The 20,742-nt window shown below is 35.3% G+C and overlaps 2 protein-coding genes and 1 non-coding gene across 4 annotated transcripts; 1 reads left to right on the top strand and 2 right to left on the bottom strand.

Annotated features, from left to right (window-relative positions):
* Positions 1-50: 50 nt before the first annotated feature.
* LOC118348400 (probable protein phosphatase 2C 26) lies at positions 51-3,482 on the bottom strand. Of its 2 annotated transcripts, XM_035689965.1 has the most exons (11): positions 3,290-3,482; positions 2,670-2,721; positions 2,454-2,533; positions 2,061-2,142; positions 1,727-1,797; positions 1,537-1,616; positions 1,348-1,445; positions 714-837; positions 495-577; positions 350-398; positions 51-265 (listed from the first exon to the last, which is right to left on the bottom strand). In XM_035689965.1, exons 1-11 carry the CDS (start codon positions 3,427-3,429, stop codon positions 213-215), a joined length of 912 nt encoding a protein of 303 aa, XP_035545858.1. In that variant the 5' UTR covers positions 3,430-3,482; the 3' UTR covers positions 51-212. The 2 variants fall into 2 exon arrangements, 1 of the variants encoding a protein (XP_035545858.1); XR_004801493.1 differs by lacking the exon at positions 51-265 and having other exon boundaries at positions 354-398; positions 495-572.
* An 83-nt stretch (positions 3,483-3,565) lies between these two features.
* Positions 3,566-3,636, top strand: TRNAG-GCC. Its single transcript has one exon. It is a non-coding gene; the product is annotated as a tRNA-Gly (tRNA).
* Positions 3,637-4,160: 524 nt separating this feature from the next.
* On the bottom strand, positions 4,161-8,503 carry LOC108989851 (malonyl CoA-acyl carrier protein transacylase-like). Its single transcript, XM_018963611.2, has 10 exons — positions 7,936-8,503; positions 6,627-6,712; positions 6,428-6,494; positions 5,933-6,075; positions 5,625-5,673; positions 5,366-5,503; positions 5,170-5,250; positions 4,907-5,083; positions 4,746-4,832; positions 4,161-4,627 (listed from the first exon to the last, which is right to left on the bottom strand). Exons 1-10 carry the CDS (start codon positions 8,308-8,310, stop codon positions 4,565-4,567), a joined length of 1,266 nt encoding a protein of 421 aa, XP_018819156.1. The 5' UTR covers positions 8,311-8,503; the 3' UTR covers positions 4,161-4,564.
* Between the last annotated feature and the right edge of the window lie 12,239 nt (positions 8,504-20,742).

Below are 20,742 nucleotides of genomic sequence, written 5' to 3'. Positions count from 1 at the left end.
TATCTATGGTAAATCTACCGTATATTCATTTTGAGAACAAATTCCAAAGCTCTCATAAGAAGTATATATGGTGCTGTACTTTACAGATGATCCCTCAAAACTCCGGAAGTCATCAATAACAAATCAAAATACTGAGAGATACCTTTGAGAGGGTTCTTTTATGTAAACCATATTTAATCCCTGGAACATTTTTCTTGGAGATCCAAAAATTTTCAAGAGCTTACAACCTGGCTGACAATCACGGTAATATCATCAACCTTCCCACCTGCCCAACAGAAGATTCAGATCAGCTACTACATCAATAAAAAATGACTTTTTTTAATCGTAGGTGAAATCAGACATGTCGTGCCTGTAAGCTTCCTGCCAAGAATTTTCTTCCAAAGAGGAACATCATAACCCTGGGAATGAGTCATTATCAGCATACATATATCTATTGATATTCTCATTGCAAAGATGTTTCGTACACGTGGGTTGTTTCTGAAAAATGATTTTACCTTGGATCTGGCCTCAAATGAATAGGGTGAGTCGAAGTCGGAATCCATGGAGTGATTGCTTGCCAGGTTAGCTAATGCCTTTGCTAGCATCAAAGGTTAGCTAATGCCTTTGCTAGCATCAAATACCAGTTTCAATTAGAGAGAATAATGAAGCTGAGTTGCTGATGTTTCGATAGCTGAATCACGAACAAGTGCTACAGACACAAAAGGATTACATACCAGCCTCAGCTACATCTCTGTATCTGGCTATTGTGGAAATAATTTCGTGGTCGAAAACATTATCAAAAAGCCCATCCGAGCCCATTACTATGGTGTCTCCCTCCACCAACTCCATACTGCTAACCTGTTGTTGATGCGAGATTAGCTCATAATGATGATGTCCATGCGATACTGAATTTCTGAAATGCAATGTGAAATTCAAACTTCATCATTGTTATTGAGCTGAAAAATGGATGTCTCATACGTTAGGGTATCTTAGCTCATTTTTTATAGGCACGTAATCTACTACAATTACAATAACAAACATTTTTTGTTATATGGTTTAGTCTCCCAGAGCTAGTCCTGTTCTTTTTTATCCCCAAATTTCATTCATCAGCACCATTTTAGAATAAACAATGGAGTAAAAAAAAAAATGAAGTGATGTCTTCCCTATTTCTATCTATAATTTTAAACAGGAACTTTTGTACGTTATGAGGTCATAGTTACCCCATGTAGACCCTGCTTGTTGATGAATATCAGGGCCCAATTCATCTTTTAACACGAGAGAAAATTCTACAGGGGTGATTAGCATGAACAAAACCAGAGTTCCTAAGTTGCTTAATATTATGATCTCAGATAATATGCATCCTTTTACCGCTGCATCAAGGTAGGTTTGGCCAACCATCTCTGAGCTCAGCTGATAGGGACAGTCAAAATAATGTTCTTGTGGAGATGTGGAAAAAAGAATTTGACCTGGAATAAGAGACCAAACATGAATTATCTTAGGAAAAAATGAATTGAAAAGAACATTCAGAAAGGACCAAGTTAAAGCATTGTGTATTACCTTCACGGATAACTCTTAGGCCACAATCCCCAACATTGGCAATCTTTAGAATTCCATTCCTCTCCAGCATGGCAACAATCCTGATAGGCAAGAGTAAAAGCCAAGTCTTTTGAGTGTGAGCTAGAGTGTGCACTGTCTTGGTGCCCTTGACAACTATAGGGAGGACATCTCAAACAAATGGGCAACTTACACAGTAGCCGAACCTATGGAGGAATTAGCAGCATGTGCTTTCTTTAAGAGAATTTGAGGATCATTTTTAACCTGCTCAGGGGTTAACATTCCTCAGGTGTGTTACTTAACAACAAAATAAACAGAATGACAACTATCCAATTAAAAAATGACGGCTCCAAACAATGAGATACTTTAATCCGTACTTAATGCACTAAGTAAGAATCCATAGATTATAGGCTTGTATATTTTTTTGATAAGTTAGATTTTAGGCTTGTATTTCCAATGTAGCCACGTGATATAGCACCGATGGATATTGTTTGAAGCAAAGACAACTGGTAATCTAATAATACTACCTCCTCATCCCCCACCAAATATGAAGCATTAGACATCAATTCCCGGGAGAATAATGAAGGATCCACGTTCTGTTCAGCCCAACTGACAAGCATAGGATGGGAAGTCAACAATCACAAACTTGAAATGCAAATTTGCTCGTCCAAATGCAATTAATGCAAAAGAAAGTGAAACGTGTAATTTTTTAGCCTAGAGCCCACCTTTTTTTAATGAGTAACAAATTTTCCCACTTCTTATGAGTCGCTAATCAAGTACATGTGTTATTAAAATTTCAATGAGAGCAACAATATGAAACATATCCATTAGCATACTAATTTATTAACCGTTCACATTTAGAAAACACAATTTGAACACTGAAACTTGAATTTAACAATAGAGAATCCTGAGCCTCATACCCAGAGACACCATCGGCAACAGCAATAACTCCCCCATTGTAGTTGCTCACAAAGAAAGCATCCTCCCCTCCTCTGTCAACCTTGAGAAATACCAGGACTTCAAAAATTTTTAACATGCTCAAACAAAAACTCTTTTTCTCCCCAATTAACTTCCTCTCCAACACAGGTAGGAGACAGAGTATAGAAGGACACAAGTGGTTTGCAGCGTGCACTTACCTTGTTGGGGTGTGGAATGAGGTGAGTTCCAACACAAAAGGACACCTCTGACCTACAATCACAGCAGTATGCATTAAGCCACTTGTTTTGATGTTTCAGAAAGAATCTACAGTCCATGGACTGTAGATTACAATAATTATAAAGGTGGTTTACAACATCTAGACTCCAGATAAATAAGAGGAACATATTGGGCTGAACTGTTGGAAACCTTGAATGCACTAAATTTAAGAATTTTTCTAAGCATTTTATTAAAGAATTCATCATGTTCAGTTGTGTCTCAAGAGTGTACAATTAAAATAGCCAACATTAGCAAAGCAGGTAATGGATCCAAGGTGACATATTGAGATTACCCATGAAGTGACCTATTATTGTGGTATTGCTTACAACTTATTTGAGCACAGGAAAAAACATATATGGGCGCATGAAAGCTCCAGTTTCTAACTCAATACACCTAGCGGGTAACAAAGATAAGGGGTTTATACATATGAACTAACAGCTAGCTAACCGTTTTACCACCGCAAAAGCTCGATTATAGGCAACCCAATGGAGAAGTCCTAACATCACAAGTAAGTCAATGAGCTTAGGAAACTGAGAGAAAAATATGAAGACAGCAGGCTCACCGAACTGGATTGAGCTCCGAGGGAGCACAAGAAAGCTGCCTTTTCCTCCTTGAGAATGATTCATCTGTGCTTGATAAAGTAAAAGGTAGGGAAAGAGAAGGGGACTGAGAAATCGAAGCCCTTATCATGGGAATCGACATTTCTTCCCGCTCCCGCTTCCCCGCACAAGCCACAAAGTCTGCATTCTGCAAAGCCGGAACGAGTGGTTCAAGTCGAGGGAAGGTGACGAGCGTGGTAAGAACGCTACAAGAATTTCCTATACAACGTGAACAACACGCACCAGTGGTCTAGTGGTAGAATAGTACCCTGCCACGGTACAGACCCGGGTTCGATTCCCGGCTGGTGCATTTTTTCTGATTCTGATTTTCTTTTCACTCTTACTATTTCGAACACGTTATACTGATGTTAAGGAAGATAAATAAATCCAATCAATTTATTTCTGATCTAGGCTCGATACTGTTTGGATGTTAAACTGAGTTGAGATTATAGAATATTATTTTTTAATATTATTATTATTTTAAAATTTTAAAAAATTAAATTATTTATTATATTTTGTATTAAATTTTAAAAAAATTATAATGATGAATTAAGATAATTTTAGAAACTAAATGAAGCAAGTAATTTCAAGTATTGTTCTGCAGGTGAGCAGAACATCCTCAATCTGAAGTCATTTTAGGCCTAATTTGTTTTCACAAACCATCTCATCGCATCTAATTATTATAAATTTTTCATACTCCCAAACAAAAAATAATTGAACTTTTTCAAATTACAAATAAAAATTATATTAAAAAATTATATTCTAACAATATTATATTCAACTTTCATCTCATCTAATATGTGTAATCAAACTACTATGCAAAAAACCAAAAAAATAAAAAAACAACAATGCATGTTTATGGAAATAAATGTCCCCATCCACAGTGGGGTTTAACTGCTTAATCGCTTCCCCTTCTCATACAATAAATATGGCCACCATTAACTGCCCATGCACTGCCATAATCGATAAATAACCTCCAATACAGCACCCAACTATGTTCCAAGTATTAAAAACTGACAACATTTTAACAAAACTAACTCTCAAACCGGTCCATCGTCCCGGGGCAAAGAAAAATCTCATATCAGTCTGTACTACCCAGAAAAAATCGACCCAAGTGTATTTCTCTAGGTTTGTCTTGCATAAGGAACCCCTGCTCAAACTCCAATATGCCATGGATATGATCACGTGGCAAAGGAGATGCCAGTGCCCCGAAAGGAGCTACCTCCAATGGCCTCCTCTCAAGCACCAATATTCTCAATGTCTGCACTTTTGTCGATTCTCTTCACAATGCCAGCTATAACCTGATACGAAAATAGACATGGAACAGATGATAAAGCTCATGTTTGCTAATTAGAATATTTCCAGCTATAACATACTTATATCCATGGATTTAGTAGGGTTGCAGTCCATAGATTTTACCTTTCCAGGTCCCAATTCATAACTCTTCTTCAGGCCCTTGGTTATGAGAGTCTTCACTGTTGATTCCCATTGAACAGGAGAAGTTACCTGTAATATTCAACATCTGGTGCTGTTAATATTTCCAGCTCAAAATGGAGAAGAAAAAGTTGTAAGTAGAATACCTGACGTGCCAATATCTTCTTGATTGTGTCCGGATCTGCATGTGGCTGTGCATCAACATTAGAGATAACTGGTATTTTTGGAGTTCTGATCTCCGTAGCTGCTAATGCAGCTTCCAATCTTGAGACAGCTGGTTCCATAAATCTGGTATGGAAAGCGCCAGCAACAGCCAGGCGCACCTGAGGAGCGAGAAGCGTAAGAGGCTTTATTGCAGCAGTGTACAAAGATGGCATTAGACAGAACACAAAATCAAAGAGAGAAGTACCGTCATTCGAGCCTTAAATGACTTTGCTTTGGCTTCTACTGCCTGCACTCCTTTAACGCCTCCAGATACAGCATAGTTTCCCTACCAAAGTAAAATGCCATTCCATGAAAATAATGAAATATACATAAGCTAAGGTTGGAAGCAAATTACCCAGCTAGGCTTAACAAATTAAAAAGCAAACTTAAAAGAACCTTACGGGACATAGGTAATTTGCAATCTGAACTTTATTAGCTTCATCAACTTCTTGATTGGCTGCATCACACAACTGTTGAACCTTTTCTGAATCCAGTCCTATTACACTGACCATCGCACTTTTAGCAGCATCAGCAGCTTCCTAAAGCCAGTAAAAAAGAAGTTTAATAGAAAGGATTACGAACTCATCTATATTGGGATGATTTTTTTTATAAGTTTGAATTCGTTGGGAAGATGAAACAACTGCACCACGGGATGAGTACCTGCATGGCTTCTCCCCTTAATTTGACCAGCTTGAGTCCATCCTCAAAGCTTACAGTCAGAATCAAATACAGAAGAAAGAGTTGTTAATACAAGAATGAAATTGAAGTAAAGATTTCTGGCACATGAATTACAAGGACAGTGAATGCACACAATATCTATTGCTGCATTAATCTCCCATTCTACTTCAAAGGGTAAATGATATGTTGACCTTAGATTTACACGAGGTGGGCACTATCTATTTAATTTCTGCATGTTCACATGGGAAAAGAGACAGATGCACATAATTTTATCGAGTTAGGTGACTCACCTAAAAGCCCCAGAAAATGCCAGAGCTGTATATTCTCCCAAGCTAAGACCACATGTAACATCAACAGAATCAATGATCTGCTGGCCTCCATCAGGCGCACGAAGTAACTCTACTGCAGCTAGACTCGTGACATAGATTGCTGGCTGCAGAAGTACAGAATCAGATGCTAACTAATAACTGTCAATTGGACATTTTATCCCCAAAATGACAATGCATAAGATAGTAGGTTATCAACATTTTGTAGCAATAACAATTCAGCTAGGTATTATAATAAGAGAAAGACATTCTCGGTGCAGTTAATAGAAAGTGAAACAGAGAAGGTACAAAAAAGGTAGAGATTTTAGAAGTTTGAAAAGGTGAGAAAATGGTGTTTTACATAGTGACGTCAATAATACCAGATCCGTATGTCATTTTCTTCAGTGTAATTGTATTAATCCATTGCCAAGATGATTGGATTTGAAAAGAGAAACCAGCAAAAATGACCGGCCAGCATACCTGGCTAATAACAGTCGAATCTAGCTTCTCTTTTGGTCCATTAATGCAAATATCCAGAAGGTCAAACCTTCATACAGTATATAATTTACGTTAATCAAGAGAAAATGATCATATCTGAACCAAACATTCAGTTGGCCAGAATTCAAATGGAAATTTGAAATTACAGAAATATTACAAAACACTAAATATGTAATTATACCCTAATATGTCATTTGCTTTCTTGTACAAGTCTGCCGCAGCAGGCAAATTTTGAGCATCCTTTCCCATACCAACTGCTTGGGCACCCTGAGATTTTAAAAACAATAAACCACAAAAATAAGAAGCAAATAATTACATGATGTATTTTCTGAAGAACAGATGAAAATGCCCATTAAATTCAGGGGGAAAAAATTACAAAGGCACAAATGAAATCAATGCATTCTACTCTAAATGGGGAATAAATTTATTTATATCCAAACTTTCCCATCTTCAGCCCAAGCAGAATGATTCAGAAACTATTCATTTACATTGTCGGTATATCACTCCAGGCCAAAGCCAAAAGTAAAGAAGCCACTACATGCTTGATTGCTAGAGAACTGAGCTCAAAGCGGAGCACAAAGATTGCTCTGGCAATAGACAAGCGTGTTAATGGGTCAACTTCATTACCATAACAGTTGAGGCTTTGATTTGCCCACAATACATGGCCAACTATTCAATCAATATCTGGCATACAGATTGTTGCGAGTGCACATCAGTGTTGAGTACATCAAGGAAAACTAGACATACATAATTGGGCCAATACCTAGAGTTTTGAGATTTTGAGTTGAAGTGGTATTCCAACATATATACTGAAGGTTTCTACCCAGGCATGTGCCCACACCCATAGACAAAGCCCCCTTCTGCTATTCTCACCGTCCTCCTCTCTAATTTCATAGAATAATTTCAGTATCGCCATTTCTTTCCCTAGGGTATTTCCAATAGTTATTTCCACTTCTACTATCTTAACTCACCCTAATTGAAACCACCACTTTATTGAAACTAGAATCTAATAATCTATGAGTGCCTTCATTTTTTTCATTGAATGCACTCGGTCATTTTCAAGAATTCACGAAACCGGACCAATTCATTCTGCACAAACATATGGTTGCGACTTAATTTAACCAAATACTTTCGTATCAATGGAGGCATATACATATTGGATACCTTATGGAGCTACAAACGGCAATATATACCTATTCAATACAGAGGAGCGTCCAATATAAACAGAGCTAAAATCACTCACCTCCTTATAATACTACACTGACTAAAACATACCATAATCATCAGCTGTGTATTTCTACATTTCTAATTGGCCAACTAAGTATTAAGTGATTCCAAAACCAGAGCCTTTCCTCCCACTAGTTCACAGCTTTGATGTTCCTTCTCTTTATATATGATTAATCATTGATTATATCGAAATTGATAGATGAATATGCGTCTATGCATATGAATAACAAAAAAAAAAACAAACAAACAAAGCTTCAAACTACCTGTCCCGGAAAGAGGAAACCGGAGCTGGGCTTGTAATCCCAGAACAAGGCATCGTCAACAACGGCCTGGGATCCAACCGACACGCTCATGGAAGCTCTAGATCGTTCAAGATTCCGGTCTCTAGCACTCCGAAGAGTCACATTCTTAAACCACAACGAGGAATTGGAGCCCTTAAACGAGTCGGAGCCAATGAAAGAAGGAATACTCTGGAGAGAAATAGAAAGGAGAGTGAGGGAGGAGGAGGAGAACGCCATGGTGGAGAGCGAGAGAGCAGCGAGTCGTGGAGAAAGTAAAGAAGCAGCAGCAGCAGCAGAAGAAGAAGAAGAAAGTGTGTGCACGATAACAGGACGATGATGGAGGAGGAGGGGGTGCATGTATATAGACCGTGCCAGTGTGTGAAGGGGTCGGTACTACAATGCGCAGGGAACGTTCAGGTAGGCGGAGTTTACGAAGGCAGGCGTTTGCAGAGGGCCCAGATGGTATGAAAAAACCAACGACACCGACCAACTGCCATTAAAGCTTCTTCGCTGCCGGATCAACCTAGGAACGACTTTAAGCTATCGCCTTAATAGACGAAATACTGAAGAGGCATTTTAGAGCGAGAATTTGGTTTTTTAGAGCGAGAATTTGGTTTTTAACGACAATTACAACAAGCTCCGTGTGCCCCACCCCCACCCTAATGGGGTGGGGGATCTGTGCCGCAGATGCGGGTGGCCCCGCCCGTATCTACAACCCCCATTGGAGGTGGAGGACGGAGGGGGCTCAGCCCCACTATATAATATATATATATATATATATATATATATATTAAAAAATCCTATAGACAAAATGGCGTCGTTTTGTCTATTGGGGTATTTTTTTAAAACACCTCAAACAAAACGATGTCGTTTGGTCATTGTTAATTAATCCCCCTCCCCTCCAGTGCCTCCCCTCCTTTGTCTCTCTCATGACTCTCAGTTCTCTCTCAATCTCTCTCTAGCTCATCTCTGTCGCTCTCTGTGTTCGTCGCATCATCGTCGTCGAATGTAAGCCCCAAATCCAAACCTCTTAGTTTAAGTATTTTATGTTTTTTTTTGAGTTAGGGTTTGGGGCACAAGACAAAATACAAAATTATCATCTCATTTCATCTTATCATTAGACATTTTTCAAATTCTCGTACAAAATATAATAAATAATTCAACTTTTTCAAATTCCAAACTTAAAACATAATATTTTAAACTTTTAAACAAAATACAAAATTCTCATCTCATCCCCAAACTTGCCATCGTGGAGGCTGAGATTTGTGAACTGTGTTGTGGAAAATCTTGATTTTGCATATGATTCGTGAATGTGAACTGTTGTGATTCGTGAATGATGAATCTGTGATTTTGTGCATGAGTTTCATATTGGAATCCTAAATTGGTTTAAGGTTTCAATTCAAAATCTTAAATTAATTTAGGGATTTCAAAGAGTTACAATCTTTTACGGTTTGGGATTAGAAGTTTAGAACCCTAAATTAGTTTAAAATTCTAATATGAAACCTTATATTAATTTAGGGGTTTCCATCTTTGAAACCTTGAGTGTTATTGGGCTCGTGGCCCATTCATGCGGGCGGACGACTGAGGTGTCTGGCCCCGCATCCTGGCACCCGGACGAGGTACCCCACCCCTGCACACCAGGGGTGGGTGCTGGGGTGGAAAACCCCGCCCCCAGCCTCCACCCCTATGTCTGAGAGATTTAAGGCTATGTTTGGGTACCAAAAGTTCCTCAACACTTTCCAAGTATTCTCGTATTTTTGAAAATACTTCACATGCCAAACAATTTAAAATACTCTCAATGGGACCCACAAACCTACTTCAATCTCTACTCATAACTATTCACAAACATTCTATAATACTTATCACTATTACATATAAATAAAAAATAAAATCACTATAATATTTATCACTATTAAATATAAATAAAATAAAATCACTATAATATATAAATAAAAAATAAAATCACTATTAAATATAAATAAAAAATAAAATCATTATAATATATAAATAAAAAATAAAATCACTATAATATATAATAAATAAAAAATAAAATTACTATAACATTTATCACTATTAAATATAAATAAAAAATAAAATCATTATAATATATAAATAAAAAATAAAATCACTAAAATATATAAATAAAAAATAAAAAAAAATTACTATAATATTTATCACTATTAAATATAAATAAAAAATAAAATCATTATAATACATAAATAAAAAATAAAATCACTATAATATATAAATAAAAAATAAAATCACTATAATAAAATAACTATAATATATAAATAAAAAATATTTATCACTATTATATATAAATAAAAAATAAAATCACTATTATATATAAATAAAAAATAAAATCACTAAAATATATAAATAAAAAATAAAATCACTATAATATATAAAAAATAAAAAATAAAATTACTATAATATTTATCACTATTAAATGTAAATAAAAAATAAAATCACTATAATATATAAATAAAAAATAAAATCATTATAATATTTATCTCTATTATATATAAATAAAAAATAAAAATACTAAAATATATAAATAAAAATAAAATCACTATTATATATAAATAAAAAATAAAATACTATAATATTTATCACTATTATATATAAATTAAAAATAGAATCACTATAATATATAAATAAAAAATAACATTACTATAATATTTATCACTATTATATATATATAAATAAAATCATTATAATATTTATCACTATTATATATAAATTAAAAATAAAATCATTATAATATTTATCATTATTATATATAAATTAAAAATAAAATCATTATAATATTTATCATTATTATATATAAAAGTAAAATAAAGTCACTACAATATTTATTAATATTAAAAAATCACTATAATAAAATCATTATAATATTTATTATTAAAAATCAAATCACTATAATATTTATGGGACCCACACATTTTTCAACTAACTACACAAAAGTCAACAACTCAACATACTTCACACATCCAAACAACTCAAAATACTCTCAATGGGACCCACAAACTCACTCCAATCTCTACTCATAACTATTCACAAACATTCTCAACACTTCTCAACACTTTTCAACACCTAAACGTACCCGCCTCCATTTGAATACAAAAAATATTTCATCTTATCTCATCATTATAACTTTTCTAAATTTTAATATAAAATATAATAAATAATTCAACTTTTATAAATCTTAAAATAATAATAATATTAAAAAATAATATTCTAATAATATTTTATTTAATTTTCATCTTAATTACTCATATCACCTCAACTCACTATCTTATGGTGAAGTAGTAGTACTTTGCTAAACTGAAAGCTATCTGGATGGATTGAATTTGCATTTGACATTGCAACATGGGGAAGTAATACTGGAGTCCGATTCCCAAGCTGTTTTGGGTTGGCTCATGGCTGGAAAAGGCAAGGTTCCTTGGGCTTTGCTGGACCTGTGGGAGGAGTGTTGACACTCGTCCAAAAGTGGAGGCTTTCATGGGTTATATCCTTATGGAAACATGCCAGGTTGCAGATCTTCCAAGGGAGGTGAGATAGTTGCTGGGGGGTTGATAAGCCTGGGCTTCCTTATTTGAGAAGTAAACAATTGATCATGAGTTGTATATGACTGAGGTTTGTAATTATACAGTTTGGAGGGTTGGTTTTTTTTTTTTTTTTTTGTCATGAGATTTTCTTAATTTGACTGCACAGTGATGTACTGTTGCTCACACCCTTTTTTAGCTGATGAATGATAGAAAGTCTGGCTGCTTTTTGAAAAAAAAAATGGCTAGAGAAGTGTCATACGGAGTGGCTCGTTCGAGTTAAGATCTTTTGTTCAACCCACCCACCATTTGGATAGCAGTGTTTTAACTTGCAGTCCTCAGCCCCCATAACAAGAGAAGCAAAAACAGATAAGTTGAGCAAACAGCCAAAACAGAAGTACTAACACATTACAGAAAAGCTTTAATGGCTGGTTTGAATTTAGAGATGAGATGAGATAAAATGGTTTTAAAGATAAAAATTAAAAAAAATATTGTTAGAATATTATTTTTTAATATTTTTATTGTTTTGAATTTTGAAAATGTCGAATTGTTTATTATATTTTGTGTGAGAATTTAAGAAAATTGTAATGATAAGATGAGATGATATGAAACATTTTTCGAATCCAAACTGGACCTTATTATAAAATTTGGAAAGTATATAGGTGCAGACTAGAGAGAACAAAATTAACTTTTATCCTAATTCTATATTTTTAGCAACAAAAGTTGTAACCCCATACCAAACGGCTGATCTTCCACTATTTTCGTATCAGATCAATTTAAAAGCACGCCTAACTTTAGGGTCTCAATTTGATTAAAAAAAAAAAACTAAAGGGTCTCAATAATCCTCTCAATCGAGCCCTCCACACCTGCAAGTTGGAAAAAAGAAATTTCCATGCACGTTTTCTCTGACAAATAGAGAGATTTCCTCCTTCCACTCAGTTTTTCCTCCTGCACCTTCAGCCCCCTTTCTATTCCTCCAAATAAATGTATTCTCGGGAACATTACAAAGTTCATTTTAATATAGTTATACATGTAATATTAGAACTGTATAATACTATCAGGAAGATTTGTAATGGTTGTATATATCACTGTAGACCGTAATGTATGAACTCATGATATGTGGCTACACGTATAAGTCAATGAAAATGTGTTGTGAAAACAAAGTCAAACAAGTGAAAGTAAAGACAAGAAAATCAATCATACAATACCAAATTAATGTAGTTCGGCAATATGTCTACATCCAAAAAATTGCAGAGGATTTTATCATGCTAATGAATCACAAAATACACTTTGGAGCGAAATCTCACTATTTAGATTACTCAGAGCATATTAAATTGTTCATTAAGTACATATTTATAGTGTCATACAACAAAAATCTTAATTTTACTTTTCTGCATTATTTGCTCAAGCAATGTGTCAAGTGCGCCTTGAACAAACTCTGCCTGAACTTCGCTCGAGCCACTTGCCTCACAACGTTGAACAAAATTTTTGCCTAACGCATTTTTCTGAACGCAAATAGTACCAAAAATAGTCTTCTTAAAAATATGTCAGAGAATTATAACGCATTCTTATCGAATTGGTCATCAAATTAAACCCACACATCAATAAAATTAGACTCCATAAATCCAACAAGACGTGTGAGCGGCAGCGGTTACACCCACACGATGGATAGACATAGAGGGATAACCATGCTCAATTAGTCAATTTAGCCACTAAGAGGATTAGCATTGGCTTTATCAAAATCATCTTCAAATTTGATGAAAAGTACATATTTTCTATAAATCCAAAACCTCTATAGCCATAACTCCACATTGGATTAGTCAAAATAATAATATAATATTATTCTTTTAATAATAATATTTTAATTTCTTTTATATTTTACAATTATACTAACTATATGTTAATTAATAATAATATTTCTTTCTTTACATATTTCAAAACTGAATGCAAAAATAAAAGTGAAAAGGCGTTCGAGGGAAGTGAAAACTGTGGGAAATAAAAACTGAAAAGTAAAACAATTATGGTAATTTTTAAAATAAAATATTATTTTTAAAGATGAACAGTGTATTTTTAAATTTGAAAATATACTTAAAATTATTGTAACTCATAGTTCAGATTTTTACTTTTTTTTAAAGAAGTCAATGTAAATTATTTGATCTATATTTCTTCAAATTTTAAAGATGTTATTTACTTTTACAGTTCTCTAAGAGCATCCCCATCCGGATGCCTAAACTATTGTTATCCCTAAAATTTAGAGATCAAATTTAGGGGAAGTTGAAAAGCAGCCTCCCATCCCATTCCCTAAATTAGGGATTTCATTTAGGGGATCTACAATCGTTCCCTATATTTGGGGAACTACTGTACATCCCCAATCGACTGAACTTCAAATCTATTGTTGTTGGTCCCACATGTTCCTCTCTTCCTCTCGATTGCCCTCGTTCGTGGAGGAGGCCCTCTCTCGCACCGTTTGCCACCATTGACGGTGGCTTCTCTTCATCGACTTGACACGAATGTAAGTTATCTCTTCTTTGTGAACATTCCCTCTTCTTTTCTCCATGGATGGACTCTGTCCTCTCTCGCACAAATCGAACACACTGAGCCTCTTTCCCATGGTGAATCTGATACATTTTCGAGTTTTATTGACAAAATTTATTGTATTTGTCACTTTAGCCACTTGAAATCTGAGAACCCTAGATTTCAATTAGTACTCTAGGGTATGAATATTCATGGATCTGTGACCCATATTCACAGCAACTTTCATGCATGTATCTGCTATGGTTTTCATATTTGTTGAATATTTCGACTTCTTGGTTGTATTTATCAATCGATATGCTTCTATTGAGAACCCTGCATTTTATTAGGTGCTCTAGAGTTTGAATGGACAATTTTTCTATGTATAATTCACGACAAAGTCAATGCATTTGTCTGTCATGGGTGAATCTGAGACATTGCTCTTAAATTAGTGCTTTGTCCATTTGGGTGGAGTGCTGTGCATCATTTGGTCATCAATTTTTGAAGCTGAGTGCATATGAAAACACTGAATTTATTTAATGGCCCGACTCCTTTTCCCTCTGAATCATTTACCATAATATAGTTGGTTGTCATCAAAGCTAGTGATGCTGTCCAATGAGACCTGATCAAATGCGTCTTTTTTTTTTATTACCATTACTGTCATTTCCAGCTTTGAGCTCCCTTGTTGGTTCATGTGTTTTATTTGAAACACAAATGGCTCAAGGACAACAGGACATAATGCTATAAGAATTGAACTTTGTTCGATTTTAGGGTAGATGTGGCTATATATGTTTGGTTTGTGCTATTTTTCCCCCCCATAATCCATATAATGGAGACAAATGGATTGTATTATTAAATTGAAATGGTTTAACAACAGATGAACAAATCTGCATGTACCTAACTCTAAATTATATAACTTGTGTCTTTTATCTTCCAGCAATTTAGAAAACTTACTGAATTGTTGTTGTTTTTTTTTTTTTTTGTCAAGGGGTGTCGTGCCAATCATGGCTAAATTGCCTTGCCAACAAGGGGATCTAACCATTTTTTGGGCTTTTATGAGCTAATTAAGCTAACAGATATAAAATTCCAGTTTTTTTTGTCAACTATTGGCGTCATATGTAGAGCAAATGGAATAAATTATTAATCTATGATGTTTGAATTTCAAACATCCCTTGTTTTTCAACTAGCATTAGAAACTTTCCATTTTCTGTTAGCTTATACAAGAAAGAAAATATTTAATCCTTGTATCATGATATTGATCTCTAATAATATATGAGTGTGAATTCAAATGTTCTAATCCTAACTCATACCAGTTATTTTCAAAGGGAGAAAAGGTAAAGCTGGTTTTCTTAAAATCCAAGAAGTAAAAAGAGGCATTTTTGGCTTTCAAGCAGTAAATAGGATAACGATCGAGCTTATTATCTTTTTTACAAGTGATTCAAGTCAACCAGTTTGGACTTGTTTGTTGCATGTGTTTGCTGGTTTGAGCCAATTGATATTACCTTGCTCAATTGATTTTGTGGTCTCTCTAATTATTATTCTCATGGACTGAGCTGTTGTTGGTTTGAAAAAGTTAATTTCTGTTTTTATGTTCTTATGCATTTTGCATGCTGCTTAAAATTGAATTTTCCTTCTCTAACCCCTAAGTTGTGAATTGGTCTGTGCTATTAGGACCTTTGCAGTGTTTGGTACTTATGAATAATTATTACTTGTGGGGGAGGGAGGGGGCTGCATGTCTAATGTTAGGCTATCATGATGGTGTTTAGTGGGGTAATTCATAAGTGTTAGTGAGCCCCATTGAGATGGCAGGGTAATCCTCACCCGAATGACTATATTGCAGTTTGTGATAGTTTTCACAAAAGACACGTGGGGTTTGGGTAAGGTTTTGTAGTCATTTGATATTGGGCTCCTGTCTCACACATGATGTTAATTCTGTAAACCATTCTAAATCACATTTAAAACACACAAGTGTTTAGGGAAGGGAAGTGGATGAAAACGCTCTTATTTTCACGTTTGCAAACTAATTTTGTTATTGGATTTGAGTTGTTTTAATCCATCGGTTGTGATGATGAGAAAATCCGGAAATGGTAATGGAATACTTTGGCACACACCTCCATGGCATGGTAACTCAGATGGCCAATAAATAGTGTCAACCAGTTGTTGTAGCATGCAAGGGAGGGTCCCAAGTGTGGTCATACGTTGCCATAGGATTCCTGAGCCGACTACCAAAATCACTTGCAAATGTAGTTCTTAATTGTCTAATATGTGTACCACATTTCTACGTTTACAAATTTTTAGAGATGGATTTACAAGAGCATGTAAATATGTTCTTCACCGGCCTCCTGACTCAAGAGCCTAAACTTGACCACATTTATGTTGGTCAAGATGAACAACATTCCGTGACTTTGGATGACTCTCCACCCTCGCCCCAAGTAGAGCCTCCCTCTCAAAGAAAATCAGCTAGGGGTGCAAACTTCACCTTCGAAGAAGCCAAGTTACTTGTCTTCGCATGGCTGAATAGTAGCATTGATGACATCCAAGGAACGGACCAAAAACACACACAACTTTGAGAAAAATTTAGTCAATACTTCAATAATTATAAAGAAAGTACAAATGAGCAGAGTGTTGGGTCCTTAATACATCGGTGGTCTGCCATTCAAAAGGCGACAAACAAATTTTGTGCTAAACTCGCCCAAGTTGAAGGGTTGAATCAAAGTGACATATTTGAGCAAGATAAGGTATAAGCATCCACTTATTTATTATTAACAGCACTTAATTATCATTTTTATTCGTTATGTTTCCTTTTGTGCTTAATCAATGCTTCCCAGCATTCATGGGAATCTCATTTGTTCACCAACCACAAGAGATCGAGCAATATTATTGACATTTGGAGACCGTAAATATTCATCTGAAAAACAGTTATGATTTTCTTGCAAAATGTTTTGAGGCTCTCCATTGCAGTGATTTCTTCAATAGGTATGTATTCATCTATAAAATCTCCAGTAACCCCATAGGCCAGCATTCTAAGTGTTGCGGTTATCTTTTGCATAGAAGAAAAACTGAGTCTTCCGGCATTATCTCTTCTCTAGACGAAGTAGGGCTCGTAAGCCTCTACCTCGTTTAGAATACGGAGAAATAGGGGACTACTTATCCGAAATCTACTTTGAAATAGATTGTAGAGATATATTGGATTTTGTGTAAAATAGTCTCGGAAAAAGCGCTCGTGCCCTTGAATATGATCACGCCGAATAAACTTACGACGTTGGCGATTGCCAAGATGTCTCGATGATTCTACATCAGCCTCGACATTAATAACAGCATCCAACTCCTCATTAGATGACAAATATGTGAGCAATTTGTGAAAGAAAGAACGAGCCATTTGATGAAGAGAGTTGGAGATGAGACTTGGGTTTTTTCGAAAGTGAATGTAAGCAGAATACGTTTTTATAGAGGAAATAGTTACCGTTACATATAAGACACAAAATGTTACCGTTAGAGAAAAGACAAAAAAAGTTACTGTTGGAGAAAATACAAAAAAGGTTACCGTTAGAGAAAAGACAAAAAAAGCTACCGTTAGAGAAGAGACAAAAAAAAGTTACCGTTGGATAAATGAGAAAGCATCTGTACTAATCGTGGCGAATTCAAAATGTTACCGTTCTACTATTTTACAAAATATTTTATCATCAATACGCGAATAGGTATTACCGTTAGAGAAATCGAAAACAATATTACCGTTATATGAAAATGAAAAAACTGTTATCGTTAGACAAATGCAAATCAAATATTACTCAAGTATATACAACCAAAATCATATTAAAAAATACATCGCGTTAGAAAATGTAAATATTCAAAAAAATTATTATTTTTAATACCGATGTTGAATTGAAAAATAATACTGTATCTGGAAAAAAAAATTATATAAGTATCTATAAAATGTGATATTTGAAAAGAAGAGAATAAGGTAAAAGAGTTAGTGGTTAAAAATGAATATAGAAGTGAGAGAAAAAAGTAATTGAATATAATTTTAATAAAATAGAGAAATGATAAGGAATGAGATATATAATGTTTTTTGAAGATGAGTAAAATTTAAGATAAAATTATAAGGAGTGTCATTTTTAACTAAAATTTATAGAAAAAATTAAGGAACCCAATGTGGATGCTCTAACACCTATGTGGCACAGTTGTTTTTGGGTTAGGAGAAAAAATTTGATAAAAGCAAATTATGAAATGATTGACTGGAGACTTGCCTCTCAAAAACAATGGTGAAGTGACAACGGGTGAGGGAGGGGGAGTTGGGTCTCCCCTCCACCGGGCCAACTCATGATTTGGCTGCCAACGACAAAATGCTTGACACTGGACAGAAAAGATAATAGGATTTTAAATCGGCCAGGGCCAAGATTGGAGATACCTGAAACTCCACCACGTGCCATGCATGGACCATCGTCACATCCAAATAGTGAAATCCTCCATAACATTTGCTTCTTTTCCATCCAAATCATAATTGGAAACTGCAGATCTCTATGGGAGGAAATTAAAGTGATCATTCTGATCTATATACATATATACTTGTTCACACACAGGTACTATATGCCTATAAACATAGTATACATAAGAGGATTGATTAAAAAATGTGATGAAAATAACTTCTAAACAGCAAGAGTACCCATGAACGAGTAAAAATGTATGTGAAAAAAAGAACAAGATCAGTATTGAAACTGAAAGAGAAATAAAAGGCGTAAAACAGGGTCCATCACATCACATTAATGCATCAAGTCTAGAACCTCAGATTAGATATATAGGTAAATTGACCCATAGAGAAATGGAGAGACGTACATACATGTCATCATCTTTGTTGCCCAACATATATATGGGTGGCTCAACAGCCACCGCTCAAGCGGGAGCAACCTTAGTTATATTATTATTATTTTTAAATATATTTTAAAAAAATAATAATAAAATAATCACAATTTTATTTAAAAAATAATTTTTTAAACATTAAGTAAAAAAATTAGAAAATAAAATAAAAAATAACACTGGTAACTCCAAACAGTAAGAACAAGTGATACGAGTAACATTTTCAACATATATATAGGGTTCGTCGGTATTTGCCTATTCTCTTTACACTCTATTAACGTGATTGATCAAAATAATTATCAGACATTATTTATAGGAGTATGAAAATGTTGATAACGATTAACTCTAGAGTTCATCTTAGATAACCTTGGAATAAATCGGTAGGATAGCTCTGCTGATCCATTGGAGATGTTATCTATTATTTATGTTATTCACCACGTGGTTAAAGATCCAATCTCTGGGCTTGCAATGTTGATCCGACTCCTGAGGTCTTGAACTTGGGCCTTCCAATGCATGGGCTTATTTTGTCCAAGACCCAAAATATCCCTTCTAGTTATCTCGCTAATTTCTTTCGTGCCTGTATATGGGAAATTCATCAATTTGTGCACACTCTACCCTGATAGTTTCTATAATAACTAAGGTGTGGGCAAACGAAAATTCATCTTTTCGTTATATTAAAAACGTGGCCCACGTTCCCGTGCTTGAATTTATTGTTTTCTTGTTTTTTTTTTTTTCGAATAACAAATGATGGCATTGTAACCCTTTCGTCTTCCCAAGAATTCCTCATCATTGCCCCTTTTTCCTACTCTTCTTCTTTCATCTTTTTGCATCATTTCCTCTTCTTGCTTTCTTCTCAAGTTTCAAACACTCACTACCTTTCACCATATGGATCTTGTCTCTTCTCAATTCTTCAATAATGGCTCAGTGTGGCTCTTCCTGTGTTCCAAACCGTGCCTCCTCCCAAACCCCATCGAGGATTTCTCCCCATTCTACACCTAAATCCTCTAACAGTCAAACTTTGCCTTTCTTTGAAGGGTTGCAGTGGCACTCCACACTTGTCGCCCGATACTTGGCAAGGTTGAGGACTTCGTATCGTATCCCCAACATTGTGGTTCTCTCTTTTCCAGCAGAAGGCATTGTCAACGAGGAAGGCTTCTCAGGTAGGGTTGCTCCTCCCGTGTGTGCCCTAATGCACGATCTGCACCTTCCATTCATCCGGCTTATTCACGATATCCTTGATTTCTTTTGATTAACCCCTGCCCAACTTTATTCGCATGCTTGTCACGTACTTTTGTGTTCATGCATGGTGTTCCATATAGTTCTGGAACCCCTGGGGGATATGTACCCAGATTTGACTGCTCGTGAGTTCCTGTCTTTCTATTTTGTGAAAGGGCTATCAAGTAACATTTGCGGTTTTCATGTTCATTCACAATGTTTGGCGGCATTTGAAAGCCGCCATTCGAATGTCAAACAATGGCAAAAGACATTTTTCCTTATTTCTAGTTGTGGCTAGGAATTTCCATCCCCTGAGATAACCATTCAGGACTTCCCCATCCGAGCTAATTGGGCCAAGGTCCCTGATGGCAAAAAGATCCTAATAGATTTGACTGGCCGAGAACGTTCTCGCATTGACATAGTCCTAAATTGGGCCGAAGATAATGAGGGTGCCTTGTGGACTGAAAAACTCTTGACTCTTGCCAACATTGATAGATTCTTTGTGAGGCTTCACTGTTCCCACATCAAAGGGCGTAAATTAAAGGTTGTGATGCCATCTGAGAAGGGGCCTGTCTCCCCGCCTTTTGAGACCTATAGAAAACATCTTCAATGTATTCAGGGCGAGGCATTTGCTAATCACCTTGTTGAAAAAGTCAAAGGC

This window comes from Juglans regia, chromosome 5 (assembly GCF_001411555.2).
Source record: "Juglans regia cultivar Chandler chromosome 5, Walnut 2.0, whole genome shotgun sequence".
NCBI classification, from domain to species: domain Eukaryota; kingdom Viridiplantae; phylum Streptophyta; class Magnoliopsida; order Fagales; family Juglandaceae; genus Juglans; species Juglans regia.
This window is presented reverse-complemented; position numbering and strand designations above follow the sequence as displayed.

Excerpts from the sequence above, each read along its gene's own strand:
- LOC108989851 (XM_018963611.2), bottom strand. The coding sequence starts at position 8,310 with ATGCACCCCCTCCTCCTCCATCATCGTCCTGTTATCGTGCACACACTT. Across the intron at positions 6,713-7,935 it reads GTTTCCTCTTTCCGGGACAG|GGTGCCCAAGCAGTTGGTAT; the intron begins GTAGTTTGAAGC and ends TTAAAATCTCAG. Across the intron at positions 5,504-5,624 it reads TAAGGGGAGAAGCCATGCAG|GAAGCTGCTGATGCTGCTAA; the intron begins GTACTCATCCCG and ends TACTGGCTTTAG.
- LOC118348400 (XM_035689965.1), bottom strand. The coding sequence starts at position 3,429 with ATGTCGATTCCCATGATAAGGGCTTCGATTTCTCAGTCCCCTTCTCTT. Across the intron at positions 399-494 it reads CATTTGAGGCCAGATCCAAG|GGTTATGATGTTCCTCTTTG; the intron begins GTAAAATCATTT and ends ACTCATTCCCAG. Across the intron at positions 266-349 it reads TCTTGGCAGGAAGCTTACAG|GTGGGAAGGTTGATGATATT; the intron begins GCACGACATGTC and ends TCTGTTGGGCAG.